The following is a 20,758-nucleotide window of genomic DNA, read 5'->3' as shown; positions in this document are numbered from 1 at the left end:
ACGACTGAAGCGACTTAGCAGCAGCTGCAACCCAGTGCTGGGCAACCATGGAAACACTTGGATCTCTCCTGGGCTTTTTCCTATGGGAAAAAGCTAGCTAGGGAGTGATGTCGGAGGCATCAGGTTTCAGGACTTAGAAGATCCGTTCAGTTCAGTTCAGTTCAGTCACTCAGTCGTGTCCGACTCTTTGCAACCCCATGAATTGCAGCACGCCAGGACTCCCTGTCCATCACCAACTCCTGGAGTTCACTCAGACTCACGTCCATCGAGTCAGTGATGCCATCCAGCCATCTCATCCTCTGTCGTCCCTTTTTCCGCCTGCCCCCAATCCCTCCCAGCCTCAGAGTCTTTTCCAATGAGTCACCTCTTCACATGAGGTGGCCAAAGTACTGGAGTTTCAGCTTTAGCATCACTCCTTCCAAAGAAATCCCAGGGCTGATCTCCTTCAGAATGGACTGGTTGGATCTCCTTGCAGTCCAAGGGACTCTCAAGAGTCCTCTCCAACACCACAGTTCAAAAGCATCAATTCTTCGGTGCTCAGCCTTCTTCACAGTCCAACTCTCATATCCATACATGACCACTGGAAAAACCATAGCCTTGACTAGACGGACCTTTGTTGGCAAAGTAATGTCTCTGCTTTTGAATATGCTATCTAGGTTGGTCATAACTTCCCTTCCAAGGAGTAAGTGTCTTTTAATTTCATGGCTGCAATCACCATCTACAGTGATTTTGGAGCCCCCCAAAATAAAGTCTGACACTGTTTCCACTGTTTCCCCATCTATTTCCCATGAAGTGATGGCACCAGATGCCATGATCTTTGTTTTCTGAATGTTGAGCTTTAAGCCAACTTTTTCACTCCCCTCTTTCACTTTAATTAAGAGGCTTTTTAGTTCCTCTTCACTTTCTGCCATAAGGGTAGTGTCATCTGCATATCTGAGGTTATTGATATTTCTCCCGGCAACCTTGATTCCAGCTTGTGCTTCTTCCAGCTCAGCGTTTCTCATGATGTATTCTGCATATTTTAAATAAGCAGGGTGACAATATACAGCCTTGACGTACTCCTTTTCCTATTTGGAACCAGTCTGTTGTTCCATGTCCAGTTCTAACTGTTGCTTCCTGATCTGCATATAGGTTTCTCAAGAGGCAGGTCAGGTGGTCTGGTATTCCCATCTTGGGAGGGAACAAATAGTAAACATTGGTGAGACATTTTGAGTGCCTGAAAATTTTATGAGCATGGTCTCAACTTCAGGAAGTTGAGTAAGTGAGAACATCCCAGGCAGGAGAAACAGGCGAGGAGAAGGCTGGAATCTGGCTTGGGGCCCACTTGTTTACAAGAAGTTGACAAAAACTATGCATTAGAAAAGTAGGCAAAAGGCAGGTTGCAGTAGGCCCCAAAACGCCAACTGAGGAGTTGAGATCTTATCCACTTTTCAGGATTCAGGAAAAGCGTTAAGACCATGCCGAGAGAGGACCATTTGGAGACCAGAACCAGCTAGGGTACATAGTGGGGTTGTTTGGAACTTTTTGCTCTCCCTCTCCAGCCACTCCTGGATGGCTCACAGGCTGGCTGCAAACAGGAGTCCTTATAAGTGACTCAGCTGGGCTCCTTGGCCTCTCTGAACAGAAGGCTCAAGGCCAGAGTGTAAGCAGTTCTTTATGCAAACCACTGCTGCCCTGCCCCCGCCAGCTGGCATCACCAGGCATTCGTTCATTCAGCACTTACACCAACACCTACAATAGCACCAAGGCTCTTGGCTTTATTCAGTCAAGGCTGTATACACGTTCTGTGCCTTTTGAAATCACTTGTCCTCACCCACTTCTTCCGCAGAAGCAAGATGAAGTATCTGTTTCATCACGGCCCTCATTCAAGCCTCCGGGCTACCAAGGCTGAGGTTTGGAGGACAGTATGGAACCCCAGCTGGCAGGCTGGGCGCTGAGCACCGGCAACACACAGGGTGAAGAACATGTCTTCCTTGTAAGGCACAAGTACTCGAGCTGTTTCCTGGCTGTGTCCCTGGCAGGGAGAAGAGGAAGGTCATGTCCTCAGGGGTGTACAGGATGCCTTTCCTGCTGTAACTGGCAGGCCTGAGCAGAAAGCACTTTGTCCTGGCGGGAGAGTCTGTGAGCTTCCTTAGCCAGCAGGCAGGTCTGTGTGTGAGTGTGTGTGCTGTCCTGCATGTGGTGGGGCAGAGTGGCTGAAGAGGCGGCGGCTCTGGGAAGGTGGCTGGGGGCTCCAGCTGGACCTCTCCAGCGTCTCCCAGACACAATGAAATGAAGGCTTGTCAAGGTGAAAGTTCCCCAGGGCAGGGAGCAAGTACAGAGAAACAGCTGTTAATGGGAACCGGTGTGTACATGAAAGAGTATTTATTGAAAACATGGTTACTGACAGGAAGCTCCTGGCCACTCTCAGGTTACAATCTTGGCTTGCAACTGCAAGTGTTGACTTTTGGTTTGTTTTGTTTTTTTGGCCTCCCATTTTATTTTCCCTCCAACATTCCACCCTAGGACAGGTAGATCTTATATAAATATATATACATGTCTGTATAAGTATGGCCTATAGTAAAGAAAATATACAGTACACTCTTCATTGGGCAGTCCCCACCATGCTAGGCTACCAATACTGAATGCCACGGTGCCCGTGCGTGTGGTTTACGAGTGCTGCAGCACCAGGGAAGCCTCATGGGCACAGCGGGGGCCTCCACGGGCCCCGGCCAGCTCCCTGAAATCATGGCCAATGGCAGAGACCACAGCGCTGGCGGAGGCGGGGCAGGGAAGGCAAACCTCCCGAGGTCTGGAAGGCTGAAGGAGCACAAACTGGAAGGGCGGCTGTTCAGGTTAGGTGGGAGTTTTCTCTCCAAGCAAGGACGTGATATAAATGTGGAGGGGAGAGCAGCGGACTCTAGTGACCGCACCACAGTCTGGGCCCAGGCCTCCTCTCGGCAGACGGTGGGACTCGGCCTGCGTGTCTCTGACTTGCCAGGATGAGAGACTGTGAGCTTGCAGGGAGCCATGACCCTCTGCCCAGGCAAATTCGTGGGCAAGAGGACCTAGTGACCTTGGAGACCAGAGGTGTCAGAGCAGCAGCAGCAGCAGATCGGCCCCGGGCAAGGCCGCGTGAGCCCTCATGAAGACGGCAAAAGCAAGGGCAAGGCATCTACTGAGCAAAGGCCGAGGCTTCCACTTAGATCTGAGACACAGGCCCGGGTCACTTGAGGCTCTCAACACGCCCAGCACATCTGTCCTCTGCGGGCAGCCTTTCCTGGGCCAGCTCTTGCCCCCTTGGGGGATCCAGGCGACCGGTGAGCAGGCTCAGGGAGAAAAGGTGAGTGGCTGTGGTTGACTGCGGCTCCAGGAGCAGTTTCTTGGCCTGGAAGGCAAGGGTGTCTGCTTTCGTCCCTCATGGCCCGTCCTCAGGCTCCATGGTGATGGCGAGGGCAGAACACCCTGCCTTCACGCCTCGAAGTGGATGGGGACCGAAAGGAAGCTCGGGGTGGTCCGAGGTGAGTCTGAGGTGTGACTGGCACTGACTGGCCCCCATGGTCACTACGGATTCTGTACAAGCAAAGACAAGGCACCAGACTGTGAGCGTTCCTCCTGGGCCCCAAGTCCCTTGCGGGGTACCGTCCGCTCCGGCTCTGGGCTCAGCCATAGTGGTAGACGAAGTCGTAGCTGCTGGGCTCCTTGGGCACTGGTGGCGGGGCCTCGGGGATCTGGATGTTCTCCAGGTCCAGCAGCCGCAGCTTCATCTCCATGCTCAGCAGGGTGTCCAGGTCACTCTTGGTCAGCTCGCTGGACATGTCCTTCCCCAGGAGGGCGCTGAGGCCGTCGATCCAGATGCAGTACTGTGGGAAGCAAGTTGCAAATGTCACCCGGGGTCCCCTGGTCAGTGGGAGGGCCTGCTGAGGTCCCTCTGCTGAGAGGGCTCACAGAGTCTCTTTGGGCCCCCTGCAGGACACGCAGCACTGATCTGAGATAACGGCAAAGGTAAGCTGGGAGGTGATCAGTCATTTGCCCAAAAGACCTTTTGATTTTTATAAGGGATTTACATTTAAACTCCCTAAGATAATATGAAGTGTGATTTAAAAAAAAAAAATACTATTAAGGAAAACAGCAAAACGGGATCTAAGAACAGGGACATCAACTACCTGAGATTGCCCCCAAATTTGTAATGGTGGGGAGGAAATACATATTCGGTGAAAAAGGCAGCAAAGGAATCCCGGTAAAAATCAACTTTGTTTCAGGAAAAGTCAATTAAAAAAAGTCAATAAGTGTTAAAAATAAGTACTAGAAAAGCTGAACTTGAGGGCTTCAGGACAAGAGGGAACAACAGAGAATTCTCAATCCATTCCTCCCTAACTCCTCTTGTTCCACCTTTTTCATACCTTTGCTCACCTGTCTCCCACCTGCAAGTTCTTCATTTCTTCCCAATAAACTCCACTGGCAGCTCAGGCCCCCTGCCTTAGGGTCTCCTCTTCCAGAAGCCCCACCTCCAGTTCCCTCCAGTGGCTCCCAGAGCTCACAAGACACGTGTGCTCTTAACCACAGTTGCTCTTTAATATCTAGCATTTTCCAGTGCTACAGATGAAACTGCAGGCCCCGTGTCAGGAGCGCCAGATCCACCTGGCTTCAAAGCCCAGGTCAGATCCACTACAACATGCGGCCCAGAAACCCAAGGAGGAGGATCCTTCAGGTTCTCTTGGGCGGGTGGCCGGCCATGCACAAACTACAAAGAGGAGACCTCCTAGTTCCAGGCAAATAGGTTACCCCTAGGGTACCTTGTCCTTCTAAGACAACTACTGCTGCTGGAAGGACCCCCGGCATGGCAGATCTTTGGTGTCACAGTCTTCGAGACACTCTGGAGGCCCCTGCCTTTAGAAAGACGTGCCTGTTCTGCCCACTCCTCCCCTCCAGCTGTAGAGTCACAGAGAAGGCTCAGCTGTCCAAGGCAGTGCCACACCGCTCACCTCGTACTTATTAGGTGCAATGAAGTTTAAGGTCTCATCGGGGTCGTACAGGATGGAGAAAGCCAACTCCAGCACCTCCTAGAGGAGAAAGGGTTCCAATTATCTGGAGCAATGGAACGGCCTTAGCTCTACACACCGGAATCCTGGCCCGAGTCCTAGCAATTTGGCACCACTGCCAAATGTGCCAATTCAGATGTAATGGCATCAGTCCTAGGGCTCACGCACAAGTGGGGCTGGAGATGAGGCCAGCGGTCATCAACCTTCACCTGCCCACTCCCCACCCAAGTCAGGCCTGGGACGTGATGATACTTTTAAGGTTATAGAGAACTCATCTCTCAATGCTCTGAACCTTTGAATGTCAGAGTCCATGACTGTATTATCTCAAATATATATATATATGGATAATTAAACTGAAAGTCTTAACAGTTTAAAAAAAAACCACAACAAAAACAAATTGTGGCCACAGATGGGACTTGAACATCAACAACACAACTGTAATGAAAGAAATATAACAGGCTTAAATCCATGAGTTTATAATAATACTAAAAAACAAAACGCATGCACAAAATAGGTCACTGTTGGACGATACCAGAGACCTAACTCCTTGTTTTAAAAGTAGGTACATAAAAGGAAAGAATCAAGCATTTATCCTCCCTTCTTATATAAACCGTACCACTGGGGAACCACAGTCAATGACGGCAAGTTTCTCTTTAGAGAAGTAGTTCAGTTAATACATGGAAAGGGATGACTACACCGGAATACCACTAGTTTGCAAACCTTAATTTACTAATGAAACAAGGCACTGAGTGTCCAGAGTCTGCTAACATCAGAGAGACAAGCAGACATTACGCGCCTGATAGAATATAATACCATTTAGGAAGGAGTCTGGCCACAATAAGAAAGGTCAGGCCTGGGCTGGATCAAGCCTCAAGGTCTCACTACCAATTACAGATCTGGGACAGAGGAGTGGACTCAACTACACCATGGGGAGACAATCAGCAGATTTTAGACTCTGGAAAACTACCAAACAAGCAACCTGGTTTCCTCAACTAATGAACTGCAAAGAGAGGGGGAGAAAAAGATGGAGGGGGAACTTATGAATTAGGAAATTAAAAGAGGGAATTATCTGGCAGGCAGCCCAGTGGTCAGGACTCTTGTGTTTTCCCTGCTGAGGGCTTGGGTTCAATCCCTGGTCAGGGAACTAAGATCCCACAAATAAATAATAAACAAAATTCTTTAAATTAAAAACATTTTTTAAAAGAATTAAAAAAAAAAAAAAACCTTAGAAGACTAATCACAATGTGTGTCTCTGTCTCTTGCACACTCAGTCGTGTCTTACTCTCTGTGACCCCATGGATGGTAGCCCGCCAGGCTCCTCTGTCCATGGAATTTTCCAGGCAAGAATGTTGGCCTTAATTGCCATTTACTCCTCCAGGGGATCTTCCCGATCCAGGGATCAAACCCGCATCTTCTCCATCTCCTGCATCGCAGGAACATTCTTTACTGCTGAGCCACCAGGGAAGCCCCATCACAGTGTGTAGACCCTATTTGGATCCTGATTTGGCAAACAAACTGGGTGTGAGTGTGTGTGTATGTGCGTGCAAATGCTTATAAACATTTATGTATTTTTATGTACAGAAACTGGGATGTTTTTAAGACAGTGGAAAATTCAACTATCAGTGGAATATTTGATTCTAAATAACAACTTTTTATTTCCTTTTAGATGTGAAAACGGTATTATAATTATGTTAAATAGAGTCCTTATAATTCAGAGATATAATCTAAATGTTTACAGGTAAGATGAAATAACACTTGAGATTTTCTTCAAAGTAGTAAGTGAAGAGGGACAAGTGGGTGTGGACACCGCCATGGTGGGTGAGGCTGGGCAAGGCCTATATGAGGGTTCTATCTACTTTGGTGTCTGTTCAGATTGTTCTTAATGAAACATTCAGGGTCAGTTTAAAGAGACAGAGAATGGGAGGCCATGCATCCAGAAAGCAGCCACCACTGACTACGCCCAGGATCACTGGGACAGCAGCTCGGACTCGGGGCCGCCTCTCCACTCACCTTGTTCTGTTTTAGAGCACTTTTCTCTTTCATGTGGGGACAATCCTTCCCAGTGACAATGGCCTTAATGTCTGCAACAGGAACTGAAAAATGAAGAGAATTAGTTTCTGGAAGCTTTATGCTGTAGGTTGGTCCCTGCATCCAACCTAGTGCTGAAAGGGACGCCCTAGCCCCCCACCCCACGGGGCTGTACGAGCTCAGGGAGGGTGGCCTACGTCATTCCCTCCTCTGTGGCCACTTGGCCGGGACCCTGGCCTGCTGGACTGTGTCAAACCTAACTGGGGTCAGTGCAGGACCTCTGCATGGTCTCCCTAAGGAATGGGGCCTCAGACACCTCGCTTCCACTTCACAGTAGTAAGATGACAACGTTGGCCATAGCAACCAGCAGCTAATAATGACTCTTCCTCCCTGCCAGCCACTGTTCTAAGTGCTTTACAGATAGGACTCATTCAATCCTCTGAAGGGGGCAATGTGTCTATTATTCCCATTTTATAGATGAATCTTTAAAGCAGAGAGGAGAAGTAACTTGTAATTAATTAGAATTAACATCAAAGCCAGGATCTGAATCCGGGCAGTCAGGCTTCAGAGCTTCTGCTCTTAACCACTGCTTTTCAACGCAGTATTGCATCATCTTTTCCAATCTGCAAAACCCATTCCTATCTGTGATCTTACTGAATCTCCAAACAGTTCCTTGACGTCGGCCAGGTAGAGACGACCACTGATCACCAGGGAAACAGGTTCAGATGAAATAACTGACCTGAGGCCAGATAATCGGTTTGGAGCAGCCAGGACCAGAACTCAGATCTGCTGACAGGGAGTCCGGCTACACGACAGCCCAACAGGGACCTGAACTTACTCTTCTCCTGCAGGGATTCGAACGTCACCTCCCCTTGAGGGTTGTCATCCAAGTCCCCGTAGTGCAGGACTTTGTGGTTCAGGGCCAAGCGGCAGTACCAGAAACGCTCTGGAACACACGGGAAGCCAGGCAGGTGAACGAGGACAGTTCTAGGAAAGGCCCGGGCACACACGGGGCCAAGAGAGGACTCGCTCCCTGCCCGCTCCCCCCAGGGATGCTGCAGCCCTGCGTGCAGCAGGAGGGACAAACAGCCTGGACACCACAGACTGGGGACCGTGCCCTCAGGTCACCTTGCCTCCGGCGGTTCCCAATCTTCCGGAAGCTGCTCCCCTCACAGAGCCGGTTCAGCCGCTGCTGCTTGATCAGCTCCAGGATCTCGGGCTGGATCTTCTCCCTCAGCTCCCTGGGGTGGATGAGCACAGGAGTAAGGGGAGGTCACAGGGATGGTAGGGGGAGGGCTTCGGAAGGGAGGCGGCGCTGGCCCTCCTGTTCGGGCACTTACACGATCGGTGGGGACTGGAAGTCATCCTGACTCATTCTCTCCGACTGGCGCAGCCGCAGGATCTCGGAATAGCTCAGGCTCCGCAGTTTGCTCTTGAACTGGTCCAGAGAGTTGGGTTTGGAGGGCAAAGCTCGAGTGATCTGCTCTCGGACCACCTGCATGACCTGAGAGAGGAGGAGGCGCGGCCTCAGCGCTGCCCCGTGAAACGGACACCGAGCGCTGCCCCGTGAAACGGACACCGGGCTCTGCCCTCTGGGTCCTGGGCAGAGCAGGCACCATGGGCATCCGCTGGGCCCAGAGCACTGGCTCTCGAGGCACACTGGCTTAGACGGTTACGGAGGACTGCGATGCTGACAAACGCTTCATTTCTCGTACCTCTCAACAGGTCAACGGTGGGGGAGAAAGAGAGGAGATGGCTGGGCCAGACAGGGGTTCAGGGCTTGACTCTGCACCTTAATCTGTTCCTCGAGCAACTCACTCAGCACCCTCAGGCCCTACCTACTCGTCTTTAAAGCGAGAGAATGGAAGACACATCTTTGATGGAGGCTGCCACGAGGAATGGGAGACCCCCAGTCTCTGGATGCACCGTGCCCGGCACGGTGTGTGCAAAATACCTGTTAGTTCCCCCAGAACGACGGCTAAAGTGAAAAGCAGGACACCACCTGCACATCCCATCAGCTCCCCACCAATGAAGGAAAAACACATGTAAAAAAAAATACTAGAGGGAAACATAAACAGGGTCGTGATTGCTGGGTAGGGGAATTACAGATATTCCCCTTCTTTGTATTTTACAAAGTTTTTTTTTTTTTTTTGGTTGGTGCATTTAATCCATTTACACTTAAGGTACCTCAACATGTGTGATCCTATTACTGTTTCCTTAATTGTTTTTGGGTTCCTTCTCTTGTTTTCTGCCTAGAGAACTTCCTTTAGCATTTGTTATAAAGCTGGTTTGGTGGTGCCGAATTCTGACTTTTGCTTGTCTGTAAGCTTTTGATTTCTTCATCAAATCTGAAGGAGAGTCTTGCTGGGTAGAATATTCTTCATTGTAGGTTTTTCCCTTCATCACTTTAAATATGTCATGCCATTCCCTTCTGGTTTGTGGAGTTTCTGTTGAGAAATCAGCTGACAGCCTAATGGGAGTTCCCTTGTATATTATTTGCCATTTTCCCCTTGTTGCTTTTAATAGTTTATCTCTGTCTTTATTTTTATTTTATTTTATTTTTATGTTTTTTTTTTTTTTACCATGAGGTACTTTAGTTATTTTCAGTATTCATCCCACTTGCATAATATCTAAGACAGAACTATGTCATACCATATTCTTTTTCTTTTTTTCTGAAAAATTTCACAATATAATGTTGATAGTTTACCATGAAGAAATTAAGAAAAGAGAATAGTTTCTAATGTTTATCCATGTATTGACTGTTCGTAGTGCTCTTTACTCCTTCCTGTATTTCCCAGTTTTGTTTTGATATTATCATCATTCATAAAGGACTTTATCATTTTTTATAGCTCGTGCATGCTTCCTTAGCTTTCATTTCTCTGAAGGTGTTTTCACCCCCATTTCAAAAGATACTTTCAATGAATATCTATTACAGAATTGACAGCTTTAATTTTTCAGCACTTTATTTATTTTTTATTTTTTTGATAAATTTAATGCCTTTTATTGCCATACCTCATTTTACTGTGCTTTGCTTTAGTGAGCTTTATAGATACATGTTTTTTTTTTTTTTCCCTTGTTAATTTTCTGTTTAGTTGATCTATCCATAAGTGTGAGTGGGGTATTAAAGTCTCCCAGTTCCTTTATCTGCTGGGTATTCCTCTGTCTCTTCATCTTGTTTAAATTGCTGAGTTTGGGAGTCCTTTCTGTATTCTGGCAGTTTGTGGAGTTCTCTTTACTGTGGCGTTTCCTCGCTGTGTGTGGGTATGTAGAGGTGGCTTGTCAAGGTTTCCTGGTTAGGGAAGCTTGTGTCGGTGTTCTGGTGGGTGGAGCTGTATTTCTTCTCTTTGTTCAGTCGCGCTATGGGGAGGGAGGGAGGGAGTGATGCTGCAAACAAATGACACTGGCATGCGCTCGCACTGCCTCAGCCACACTGGGTCTGCCCCGCTCACGGCGCGTGTAGCCTCCCTGCCCACACTGCTCAGGCTCTAGGTTGTTCCGCCAGGAACAATCCGAGGCTGGCCCTGGGTTGCATGCACCTCCCAGGTCCAAGCCGCTCAGGTTCAGGCACTCAGGTAGTCCTCAGAGGCGCAGACTCAGTTGGGGCTGCGTTTTGTGCTCTTCCCAGGTCCGAGCAGCTCAGGTGATGAGGTGTTTGGCGAGCGCCAATGCTGCGACTTATCGCCTCCCCGCCACTTGGTTATCTGGGTGTAAAACCGGCGCACCTTCTCAGGCAGATGTTGACCGTCCAGACCCCCAATAAGTTTTAGTTAGCAAAGAAGCCAGTTTTATAGATAATGTCTCTCTGGGGCTGAGATTGCCCCCTTCCGGCTCTGGCTGCCTGTCACCGGAGGGGGAAGGTTTGCAGCCGGCTACCTCTGTTTAGTCCTTTGTTCCGTGCGCGGGCTGGCGGTGTCTTAGGTTAGGGCTGGCTTTTCGCATGGTAGATATCCCACAGTCTGGTTTGCTAGCCAAATTATTTCGCTCAGATAGCGCTCAGGGTATTCGGGCCAGATTCTTACTCTCAGTGATGCAGCCCACGCCGCGCCTCCCTGCCCAGCCCCCGCTTGCTAATGGCGGATGCAGGCGTCTGCGCTGCTTCTCCGCTGGAGGAGTTACCGTAGGGCTCGCAATCTGCGAGTTTTAATTGTTTATTTATTTTTTCTCCCTGTTATGTTGTCCTCTGTGCTTCCAAAGCTCGGCACAGATTCGGCAGTGAGAAGGTTTCCTGGTGTTTGGAAACTTCTCTCTTTTTAAGACTCCCTTCCCGGGACGGAACTCCGTCCCTCCCTCTTTTGTCTCTTTTATTGTCTTTAATATTTTTTCCTACCTCCTTTCGAGGAGTTGGGTTGCTTTTCTGGGTGCCTGATGTCCTCTGCCGGCATTCAGAAGTTGTTTTGTGGAATTTACTCGACGTTTAAATGCTCTTTTGATGAATTTGTGGGGGAGAAAGTGTTTTCCCCGTCCTACTCCTCCGCCATCTTGGCGCCTTCCCCCTTTACAAAGTTTTTACAATGAGATGAGCAGCTTCAATAGAGCCAGCTCCTAGATTATCAGCTTTTGAGGGCCCAGCAGTGCCGTCAGAGAGGCAGGTACTCAGAAAGCATCGAGGAGTGGCTGCTACTGCTAAGTACCCCAGCGTGAATTCTTGCGGGTCCACTTGGACCTCTAACACCTGTAGTTCATGCAATTGCCTCGGTGCCTGCATGGTCTAAGTGCTCAGTAACCCACGCTGTCACTGCCACACTTTCCTCCTGTCCCCAAAGGAAGGTGGGAGGGGCTGGTACTGGTCCACCGGGCAAAACAGGGGTCCAGCGGGGAGACACCTGCTCAAGGTTCTGGGAGGGCTGACACGCTCAATGCCTCTGTCCTGTGACTCAGCACTGCCAACCACGCTGTGTTCCCGCTCAGGGGTCGCCAAGCTCGGGCCAGCTGCCCCAGGCTGCCCTGGGGTGGCCTTGCCCGGGCCTCAGAGCTCTGCGACCCTGACCTTGTTGAAGTCCTCGGCTGTCGCCCTCATCTCCTTCCAGGTCTTGTTCAGCAGCTGGATGCAAATGCCAAAGAGCTCCTCGAACGCACGGTCGTGGGTGAAGAACATCGGGTGGTAGTCGTTGCGTCCCTCGTTTGCTGTGGAAGGAGAAGCGGGCAAACGATGACGCTGGGAGGCCACGTCTGGAAACCTGGGCTCCTCTGCAGTCCGGAGGAACAGAAGCAGACTGAGGACCGGGAGGGAAGTGGGCAGTGGCGGAGCTCTGAACATGCTCAAATCACCAGCTCAAACAAGCCACGGCCACGACTCCCATAAACAAGGGTAGACGGATTACAGCCCACTCAGTGACTAAAAAAAAAAAAGCCCAAGAAGGCTGTCCAGTCGCAGAGACACCTAACGTTGCACTCTTAGGTCTCACCGGCCCCGAGCACAGGGAATGGGCGTGCAGGGGAGCCTCGTACTCACGCAGTTCCCCGACCTGCAGGATCTCGCACAGCATCTTGGTGAGCTCGATCGCACTGCGGCCAAAGGGGCACTCGTGCTTGTCTTCTCGGCTACTGTTCTCCAGGACGATCTGCGGGCGAGGAGAGGGCGTGAGGGAGGGAGAGGGCAGGCAGGCGAAGGGGCATCCGCGGGGGCAGCCGGCCCCAGCCTTTACCCGGATGTAGGTGTCCTGGTGGACTTTCGCCAAGTACAGCATGTTGTCCAAGGCCAGCATCCCAGGCGGAGTCTGGGTGAAGTCCATCGCGGGGTTGATGTGGTTCTGGGCAAAGAAAGACACCCGACTTCAGACCCGACGGTCTCAAGTGCGGGGGCTCGCTTGAGGGGAAGTCCGATCGCCCCTCCACCTCGTGCTGCCTGCCGGCACACCACGCCTGCCCACCGAAGCTCTGGTCATGTGTCATCTCTATGACGGCTTGGGCTCCTGGCCACTGGACTGTGGCTGACTTGTCTGGCATCCCCAAGGCCTAGAATACTGCTGGTTGCTGAGTAGATGCCCAGTAAGTGTTTAATTAACTCTATCCTCAAGCTGTCTCCTATTACAATACACACTCCAGCTTCTCGTGGAACCAGCTGCTTTGATGAGTGGTCCCCCCGCCACGCATCTGGCCCGCTTCCTGGGCCCCCCTACAGATGGGTTTGTTTCAAGGGGCCAAATGTTGCACATAAACTTGTGGACCAAGCGTCGAGGGCCCTCCAGCCGCTCAGTGTCTCCAGTTCCAGGGCTCCCATGACCATACGTGTTACGAGGGAGGGCTGTCAGGGTTCTGTCTGGGGGGGCCCGCTCACTCCGTCGGGGGAGAAGGTCTACAGTGTTAGTGTCTGGCAAACTCACAGTGAACCCCAGCATTTTGTAGTCCTTGGTGTACATGGCTTTGCGTTTCTCAGTCCCACTCCCGGGGGCGTTGCTGGGGTCAGACTCTGCATCAAATGCAATCCTCCTCAGTTCAAATATAATGTCTCTTTGAGCCTGGGAGGTGAAACAGACTGTCAGCAGATGAGTCAGCTGATCAAAGGAAGCAAGGAAAAGAAAGGAGTGGGTCGAGCTTTTCCAGGCAGAACCCTGGCCCCGATCAACCCGAGGAGGCATCACACAGGACACAGATGGAAGGGATCACGGCGAGGCACAGAGCTGACAAAACCGTTTCTGCAGACACAAGGAAGCTCGGCTCCCGGCACCCAGCAGGCGCTCCAAACACAGGGCACAGCGCGCCGCATCACACGGCACACGACGCCAGCCGGGGGAGCCCGGTCCCACTGAGAGCCCACCTGGTCGTTGGGGTCCATCTTGGTCATCATCCTCTCTTCCAGAAGGTTAAAGGTCAGGACTTGCAGGACATACAGCTGATGGGCCATCTCGGTTTTGATGGGGCGGTTCCCTCGGATCACGTGCTGGAAAGAGCAAGGGCAGAGGGTTGAAGTGGTTTCTGCTGGAGGGTTGTGACATAGATGCGCAAAAGACAAAGCACTGGGCAGGGGACAGGGTTCTCTCCCCACACAGCGCCGGCATGCTCCAGAAGTGGAGGGAGCGTGAACGGACCTGACTCAGGCAGGGCTGACACACTGCAAGCCCCAAGGGCACCATCTTTTTTTCTGCCCGGTCCTGGGCAGCGAAGTGGGACGAAGGGTAAGGTTATGACGTGGGAGGTAGGTGGCGGGGCCTCATTCCAGTCGATCCCCACAACAGAGTGTGTGTGTCAAGAGTCACTGGCAGAACTGGACGGCACGCTTTTGTCTCAGGAAAAACGTTCAGGATGGCCTCATGGAAGAGACAGGTTTCAAAAAGATCATTTTCTTTCAGTCATCTCTAGACATGTACACCAAGGCGGGGGGGCATCTAATGCTCCCTGTAGGCCCCCCGCTCACCCCTTCTCTCTCCCCTTCCCCCTGCTCACTCTACGCCCCCTCCCTGTGTCCCCACCCCAGTTCCTCTTCTCTGATGACTATCCCCCCCCTGCCCCGAGCTCACCGCTCCTCCCGATGCCTGCTCGCCCCAGCTCCTCAGGCCTCCTTCGCCACCCATGCTGCATCTCTGCCCTGCCCTACATCGCCCCGCTGTCCTCCCAGCTGACCACGCTGGTCCGCCCCGTCTCCCACCCGTGGTGGCCTCCTGCCCTTTCCTGCCTGCTCCCTGCACCCCTCACTCCCTCCGTCTCACCCGCCATCCCGAGGCCCCGTCGCTCTTGCTCTTTTCTCATCAAATGGAACTCTTGCCCGGTCCCCACACGTGCCACCACCTGTGCCTTTCGCGTTCTCTTCCTCCATCTAGCTCATCTCGAGAGCTGTGCTGTCCAGTATGCGAGCCCCTAGCCTATGTGTCCACGTGCCTCTCAATCAGTTAAAATTAATTCAAGTTACGAGGCCTCATTTTAAGCTGAGGCACTAGCCTCACTTTCAGCTCAGCAGGCACCTGTGGCTGGTGACTACCATCCAGCAAGAGAGCTGGTGTGGAACATGTCCATTCGCATAAAGTTCTGCTGTATCTAGAGCTCTCTCACTCTAGATCAGTCCTTCTCCAGAGCTTGCACACTCTCTTCAGATCTGTGCAGCCTGATCTGGTAGCCACTGGCCACCCACGTCTGCTGCACACTGGAAATGTGGCTGGTCTAAACCGAGATGTGCTGTGAATGTAAACAGAGTCTTGGCATGGAAAAAAATGTAAAGTATCTCCTTAATCACCTTCCTATCGATTACATGGTGATATCACAGGGTTTCTGACATACCGGGTAAATGTACTGCGCTATCAAAAAAACTAATTTTCCTCCTTCGTTTGTTTGATGCCGCTGTTGGAACACTGACGATGAAACCGTGGCTCACGTCGTGTTCCCGCTGGCCGGCACTGCCCTCGGCGTCCTCTCCCCACCTGCGACTCCAGAACTCTTCCCTTCCCTGGACTGCAAGCCCCAACACAGGATCCACAAGTCACAGGTGGTGCTGAAATTTAAACTGAAACTGTCAAGGACGACAAGCTCAGTTCTCCAGGCGCACCGGGCACATCCCAAGTGCCCACAGCCATCCGGGGCGTGAGCCACTGCTCTGCGCTGCCCCTGCTTGGCCCGCGGTGAGCACGCTCTGCCCTCATCTCTCACCCCAGCCCTCTTCAGCTGCCTCCGCTGTGGATCTGGGTGTCCGTCTGTCTCTCGAGCTTCCTTTTCACGGTCCGCCCCGACCCAGTCTCTCTCCTCCACCTTGGCTGCTTCGGCCCTCTCCGCTTCGCCCAGAGTCTCTTCCTTTCTCCGGGTCCCGCTGCCACTCTGGTTTCTCCCTACCTGTCTGTCCCTGTGCCTCCCTCCTTGCCTCGCTCCATAATTCATGAAGCCACTCTGAAGAGAGCCTGGTTTTCATTCAACATAATCTCCCTTCCTCAAACTGAGAGAGGTTGGAGCGGGGGAGGGTGGTTACTCCAGCCCCCAGTGGCTAAAGGAGGTACAGCTCCAGTCTGATGGAGTCTCATTCGACTGCTAAGCACCTCGAGGCCTCTGCTCTCTGATTCAACTCCACTAAATGCAGACTGAAGTGAGCATGCACTACCCTTTTCCGAGTGGACAGTTTGGATCCTGAGTCCTGACATGGACAGAAGCCTTGTTTGTTCTCCACGTTTGCCCAGGAATGAGCTGAACTTCTAAACCCATTCAGGCAAAGGACGAGCCCCAGAATTCATTCAAGGTCTCTGGGAAGGGCACCCACTCCCACACAGGCAGAGGACGGTGCCCGACACGGCTGCCCGCGAACGTGGACGGGCCCTGGTGCGGCAGGCGGGGGCAGCAGCGTCTGCTCCTGTCCGTCCTGCCGCACTGTCATGGGGCTCTGAGCGGGGAGACAGCCCCAAGGCGGGGCTGGTTCTGCAGGGTGACGTCCGGCTCTGCCCGTTCAGAGCAGCTGATCCACTTCTCAGGCGCCCACGGGGATGTCTCGAATTGTGGCCCCCGTACGTCTTGTTCAGGTGAAGGAACTGCCTGTGAGCAGAGCACTCAACGAGCGCCAGGCCCCCCGCTAAGCCCTGTGTGTGTGCAGTAGCTCATTCGGTCCTCACATCCGGGTGAGCAAATCGAAGCCCACAGACGGTAAGTAGATTGCTCAAGATCAAAGACCGGTTAACAGTGGGGGGGCGGGGGTGCCGACTCCAAAGTTCATGTTCAGATTTCTGAAGGCTTTCACACTTGACTCTGACTTCTCGTTTTGTTTCTTTCACTGCAGTCTCCCAGTTCCACCTTGTTTTTGACAACCGATACGATGGCCGTCTTTTAACTGAGCTCCTTTGACTCTGACGTCTCGTTTTGTTTCTTTCACTGCAGTCTCCCAGTTCCACCTTGTTTTTGACAACCGATACGATGGCCGTCTTTTAACTGAGCTCCTTGGTGCTCTTCCTCTGCCCTCACCTCCCGCCTCAGCTCTCTCCCCACCACCGCTCTGCAGGAAACACAGACCGTGCAGTGTGATCTTTCTAAAAGGGCAGCCTGGTTATTTCACGATCCTGATTAAAGCTCAACTGCTTTTCGAAAAAAAAAAAAAAGAAAACAAACAAGGTCCTCTTTGCTACCTCTCCAGCTGGTCACAGGCTTCCCAGGTGGCTCAGATGATAAATAATCCACCTGCAATGCGGAAGACCTGAGTTTGATCCCTGGGTCAGGAAGATTCCCTGGAGGAGGGCATGGCAACCCATCCCAGTATTCTTGCCTGGAGAATCCCATGGACAGAGAAGCCTGGAAAGCTACAGTCTATGGGGTCGCAAAGAGTCGGACACGACTGAGTGACTAAGCATAGCACACCAGCCGATCACACATCCTTGCTCCACCCTTTACAGGACCACTCACTCCTCCTGGGTGTCCCCCTTCCCCATGCAGGAATTCCTTTTCTGACTGCCCGCTTACCCTCAGCCTCACCTACAGCCTCCTACAGCCCTCCTTCATGGCGGGACTGCTGGGTCCTCCCCTGGAACCCACAGGCCGGGCATCCCTCCCAGGGCCCCACACAACTTGGGAGTTACGGCTGGTGTCAGTCAAATGAATTGCTCTTTCTGTGTCTATTTTAACACAGTCCTTCTGGATAAATTTTTTTTGGAATTGTGGGGCAACAAACAGTATTAGCTGGCTAAGGACCTCTCTGGAGGCTCTGCAGTTCCTGGTGGGCCAGCCTCCTCGAGACAACCCTGCTTAAAAGGATCACAAAACACAGCTTTCCAACTGAGGAAGGGTTAAGTACCTACCAGTAAGTTTCCTGAGTGCCCACCTTGCTTCATAGCAATTTCACTAATAGTAGTACAACTATAAGAATCGTAGGGGCTTCCCTGGTGGCTCAGTGGTAAAGAATCCACCTGCCAATGCAGGAGACACAGGTTCGCTCCCGGATCTGGGAGGATCCCACATGCTGTGCTCTAGAGCCCGGGAACCACAACTACTGAGCCCACCTGCTGCAGCTACTGAAGCCCGTACACCCTAGAGCTGTGCGCCAAGACCAGAGAAGCCACTGCAGGACGCATCTGTGCACCCCAACTAGAGAGAAGGCCCCGCTCGCCACAAGCCAGTGCCGCAAAGACCCATCACAGCCAAAAATAAATACATAAAATTATTAAAGAAAAACAAAAAACAGTAACAGCTGCACTGAACCGTAACAAAACAATAACAATAACAAAATACAGCTTGTCTAGGAACTTACATTGAGGATTATGGACCGAAGGTGCTTCTGTGCAAATGCATTGGCCATGTCCTGTTGAGAAGAAGAGGCAAATGTGAGCCGGGTGGCAGGCACGGAGCTGTGACAACGATCCAAAGGAAGGGATGTCACAGCTCTCGGGCTTTTCCCCTTGATTTTTTTCTTCTTTTCAAATGAAAGGTGGGCACGTGGGGTAAAAATTCACAGACCTTCAACTATGTATTTTATACTCTGAAAAATTTCCACACATTTTCTTTCCAGAGTACAAGTGAAGGCAAACAGGGCTTCCTTTCTCAATGGCACAATCAACTGAGTCATCTTCAGAGAGGGACAAAGACTACTTTAGGACGAGACATTACAAGGACGCTGGGCAACAGACAATGAGCACAGGGCACAGAGCAGCGTGATGGTTCCCAGGCCACATGCACTGTCCCCGGCTGGAACCACTGCCAAGGCTGCAAGGGGCTCTGATGAAACGCTGACTCCAAACCAGGGATAGGGCTTGGCCCCAGCATCTCCCCAGCCCCCAGCACCATGCCAGCAGGAGCTCGGGCAGGATGCTTATGACTCACTTCTGACCGGTTTTGGAGAAGAATCTGTTGTGTGGTTTGGGGTACTTTTTCACGACAGGGTCGCCTTTTTTATTATATTGGGTTCAGATTTTGACAGTAACTATTTAGCACACTCAGGAAATAGTGTCCTAAGTTAAGTGAATCTCCCAGGGAATGAAGCCTTAAGGGTCCTCTCAGAACCATTATTTTGACCATTCTTGTGCTAATCTTCTCAAAATATATACACTTCTTTATTTTTGAAGAGACTGTAATGATTATAATTTAATCACTGCCAAGGATTTGGTCCCATCAGTAAAACCCACATCAGTTACTATCCTATGTTGTGACACTGTTCTGAAAAGTTCTGACATAGCTTCTGAAATGTGAAGCTATTTTCCCCTAAACAAAATGCGCCTAGATTACTATGCTTTTAATTTTCTGGACAGCTTTTCATAATTCTTCGTCTCTTCCTTCCAGTGTCAGCCATCACTTCTTATAATGTTAATTCGTATGACTTCACTTTCTAAACTGCCTCCATTTAATTCCACAGATAATCATCTTTCTCAGAGCTGGAAGGCCTCTCTTGCTTCTAGATTTCTGGCCACATTCCCAACGGCTGACGCTGCCAGGAACATTAAGTTTTACTTTGTGTCCCCCGAGCACACACTGGCTGGCAGAGGAAGAAGGTGGACTAGAAACTTCTTCAGTAGCTATGGGAGGCTGGTTATGGAGCTTAAACCTTGCTGTCGACAGTGGGTAATTGCCAGTGATCTGCTACTGGAGTATAAAGGCCTTCGACCAAAGATTTCTCTGCGGTGCTGGCAGGGGAGAGCGGGAGAAAGCACTCACTGTCTTTCATATCCTTGTAGAGCTGACCTCTCCGAGCTCCCTCTAACCAAGAAATGAGCATTCAAACTCCCTCTGTGAACCGTCTAAAGCTTCTCCAATTGCTATGGTCTAGTAAGCATCCAGAAGGGCACACATTTCCCTTTACTACTGCTACCGCAAGCAGGAAGGCGATGCATCTGGGATCATCCAGATGAAAGTCACAGGCTATTCCTGAATCTGATCTTCTCCAGCTGAACGACAGACCCACATGAAGGCAGGTTACAAAGAACAGACTGGGCCATGTTCCCTGGGGCAGGCAGCCCCTTCCTTAATCCTTGAGGTGACTGTGATCCGCAGTGCTTCCCTCCCTGCCCTGTCAAATGAGATTTATAGCACACAACCTTTTCCTGTGTCTTGGAGCTCCGTGAACCGCCTGATCAGATCAGGAGATTTTTGCCTGGCTTTGACCTCCCCACCTGGAAGACAGCGGGGCCCTTTCCACACGGCAGTGCTACTTACAGTGACAGGCAGGTCTAGCGGATTAAGGTGCTTGTCCTGCCGGCAGAAAGCAAAAAGCACAGAGAGAAGCAGATGGAAGAATGAGCTTTCGGCTTACACTCACAACAGGACTAGGGAGGAAGAGATGAACAGAGCAAGCCATCCAAGAAAGACAAGGACAGACAGAACCACAGATGCTCCAGGTCCTCCCACCAGAACCTTCCAAGACCTCAGGACATGATCCCACGGGAATTCCAACTTACTGAGCCCAGGGGCTTGACCGAAAATTACAAAGCCTTTCTTATGTACCTCTCTTGGGCTTTGACCAGAGAAATCAAGAACGGCAGTGTTGGAAGGGCCCTTACAGATCCTTTAACCTGGCCCTTGCATTTTACAGAAAGAGAAGTGGAGACCCGGAGGGGTCAGAGCACTTGCCCAGAAGTGGTGAGAAAAACACTCGGCCTTGGGGCTCTGGCCTCTGAGGTCAGCGTTTGCCCCACTGGCCCGCTCGTCCCTCGTTTCCTCCCTGGGAAAACAGCCTTTTTCTCATGACATCCTTATGAATGAATCGGGCAGATGCTGCTCCCACGTTATAGGTGAGGAAACCGGGGCTCAGAGAAGTAGAGCAATTTGCATCATGTCACATAGCTAACTAATAGGGAAAAATTTAGAATCTGGATGAGAGGATCTTC

General features: G+C 51.2%; 1 protein-coding gene across 5 annotated transcripts in view; it reads right to left on the bottom strand.

Moving 5' to 3' along the window:
• Window positions 1-2,347: 2,347 nt before the first annotated feature.
• ELMO2 (engulfment and cell motility 2) overlaps window positions 2,348-20,758 on the bottom strand; it is a 40,763-nt gene continuing 22,352 nt past the window's right edge. For 4 of the 5 annotated variants that reach the window (XM_086330820.1, XM_086330819.1, XM_086330818.1 and 1 more), the window contains 12 exons: window positions 18,193-18,243; window positions 13,807-13,929; window positions 13,373-13,507; window positions 12,695-12,799; window positions 12,502-12,610; window positions 12,037-12,173; window positions 8,390-8,553; window positions 8,178-8,290; window positions 7,888-7,995; window positions 7,032-7,114; window positions 4,965-5,042; window positions 2,348-3,842 (listed from right to left, as the gene is read on the bottom strand). In XM_086330820.1, coding sequence (XP_086186946.1) covers window positions 3,642-3,842; window positions 4,965-5,042; window positions 7,032-7,114; window positions 7,888-7,995; window positions 8,178-8,290; window positions 8,390-8,553; window positions 12,037-12,173; window positions 12,502-12,610; window positions 12,695-12,799; window positions 13,373-13,507; window positions 13,807-13,929; window positions 18,193-18,243 — 1,407 coding nt within the window. In that variant the 3' untranslated portion in view covers window positions 2,348-3,641. Of the gene's footprint in view, window positions 3,843-4,964; window positions 5,043-7,031; window positions 7,115-7,887; window positions 7,996-8,177; window positions 8,291-8,389; window positions 8,554-12,036; window positions 12,174-12,501; window positions 12,611-12,694; window positions 12,800-13,372; window positions 13,508-13,806; window positions 13,930-14,077; window positions 14,297-15,260; window positions 15,510-18,192; window positions 18,244-20,758 lie in introns of those variants that run through there. The other variant, XM_086330822.1, reaches the window with a different exon arrangement.

The sequence above is a fragment of the Bos grunniens genome, chromosome 13 (genome assembly GCF_055505025.1).
Source record: "Bos grunniens cultivar Pamir isolate PY7600 chromosome 13, Bosgru_T2T1.0, whole genome shotgun sequence".
In the NCBI taxonomy this organism is placed as follows: domain Eukaryota; kingdom Metazoa; phylum Chordata; class Mammalia; order Artiodactyla; family Bovidae; genus Bos; species Bos grunniens.
The sequence above is the reverse complement of the archived record's forward strand: the minus strand, read 5'-3'. Positions and strand labels throughout refer to the sequence as shown.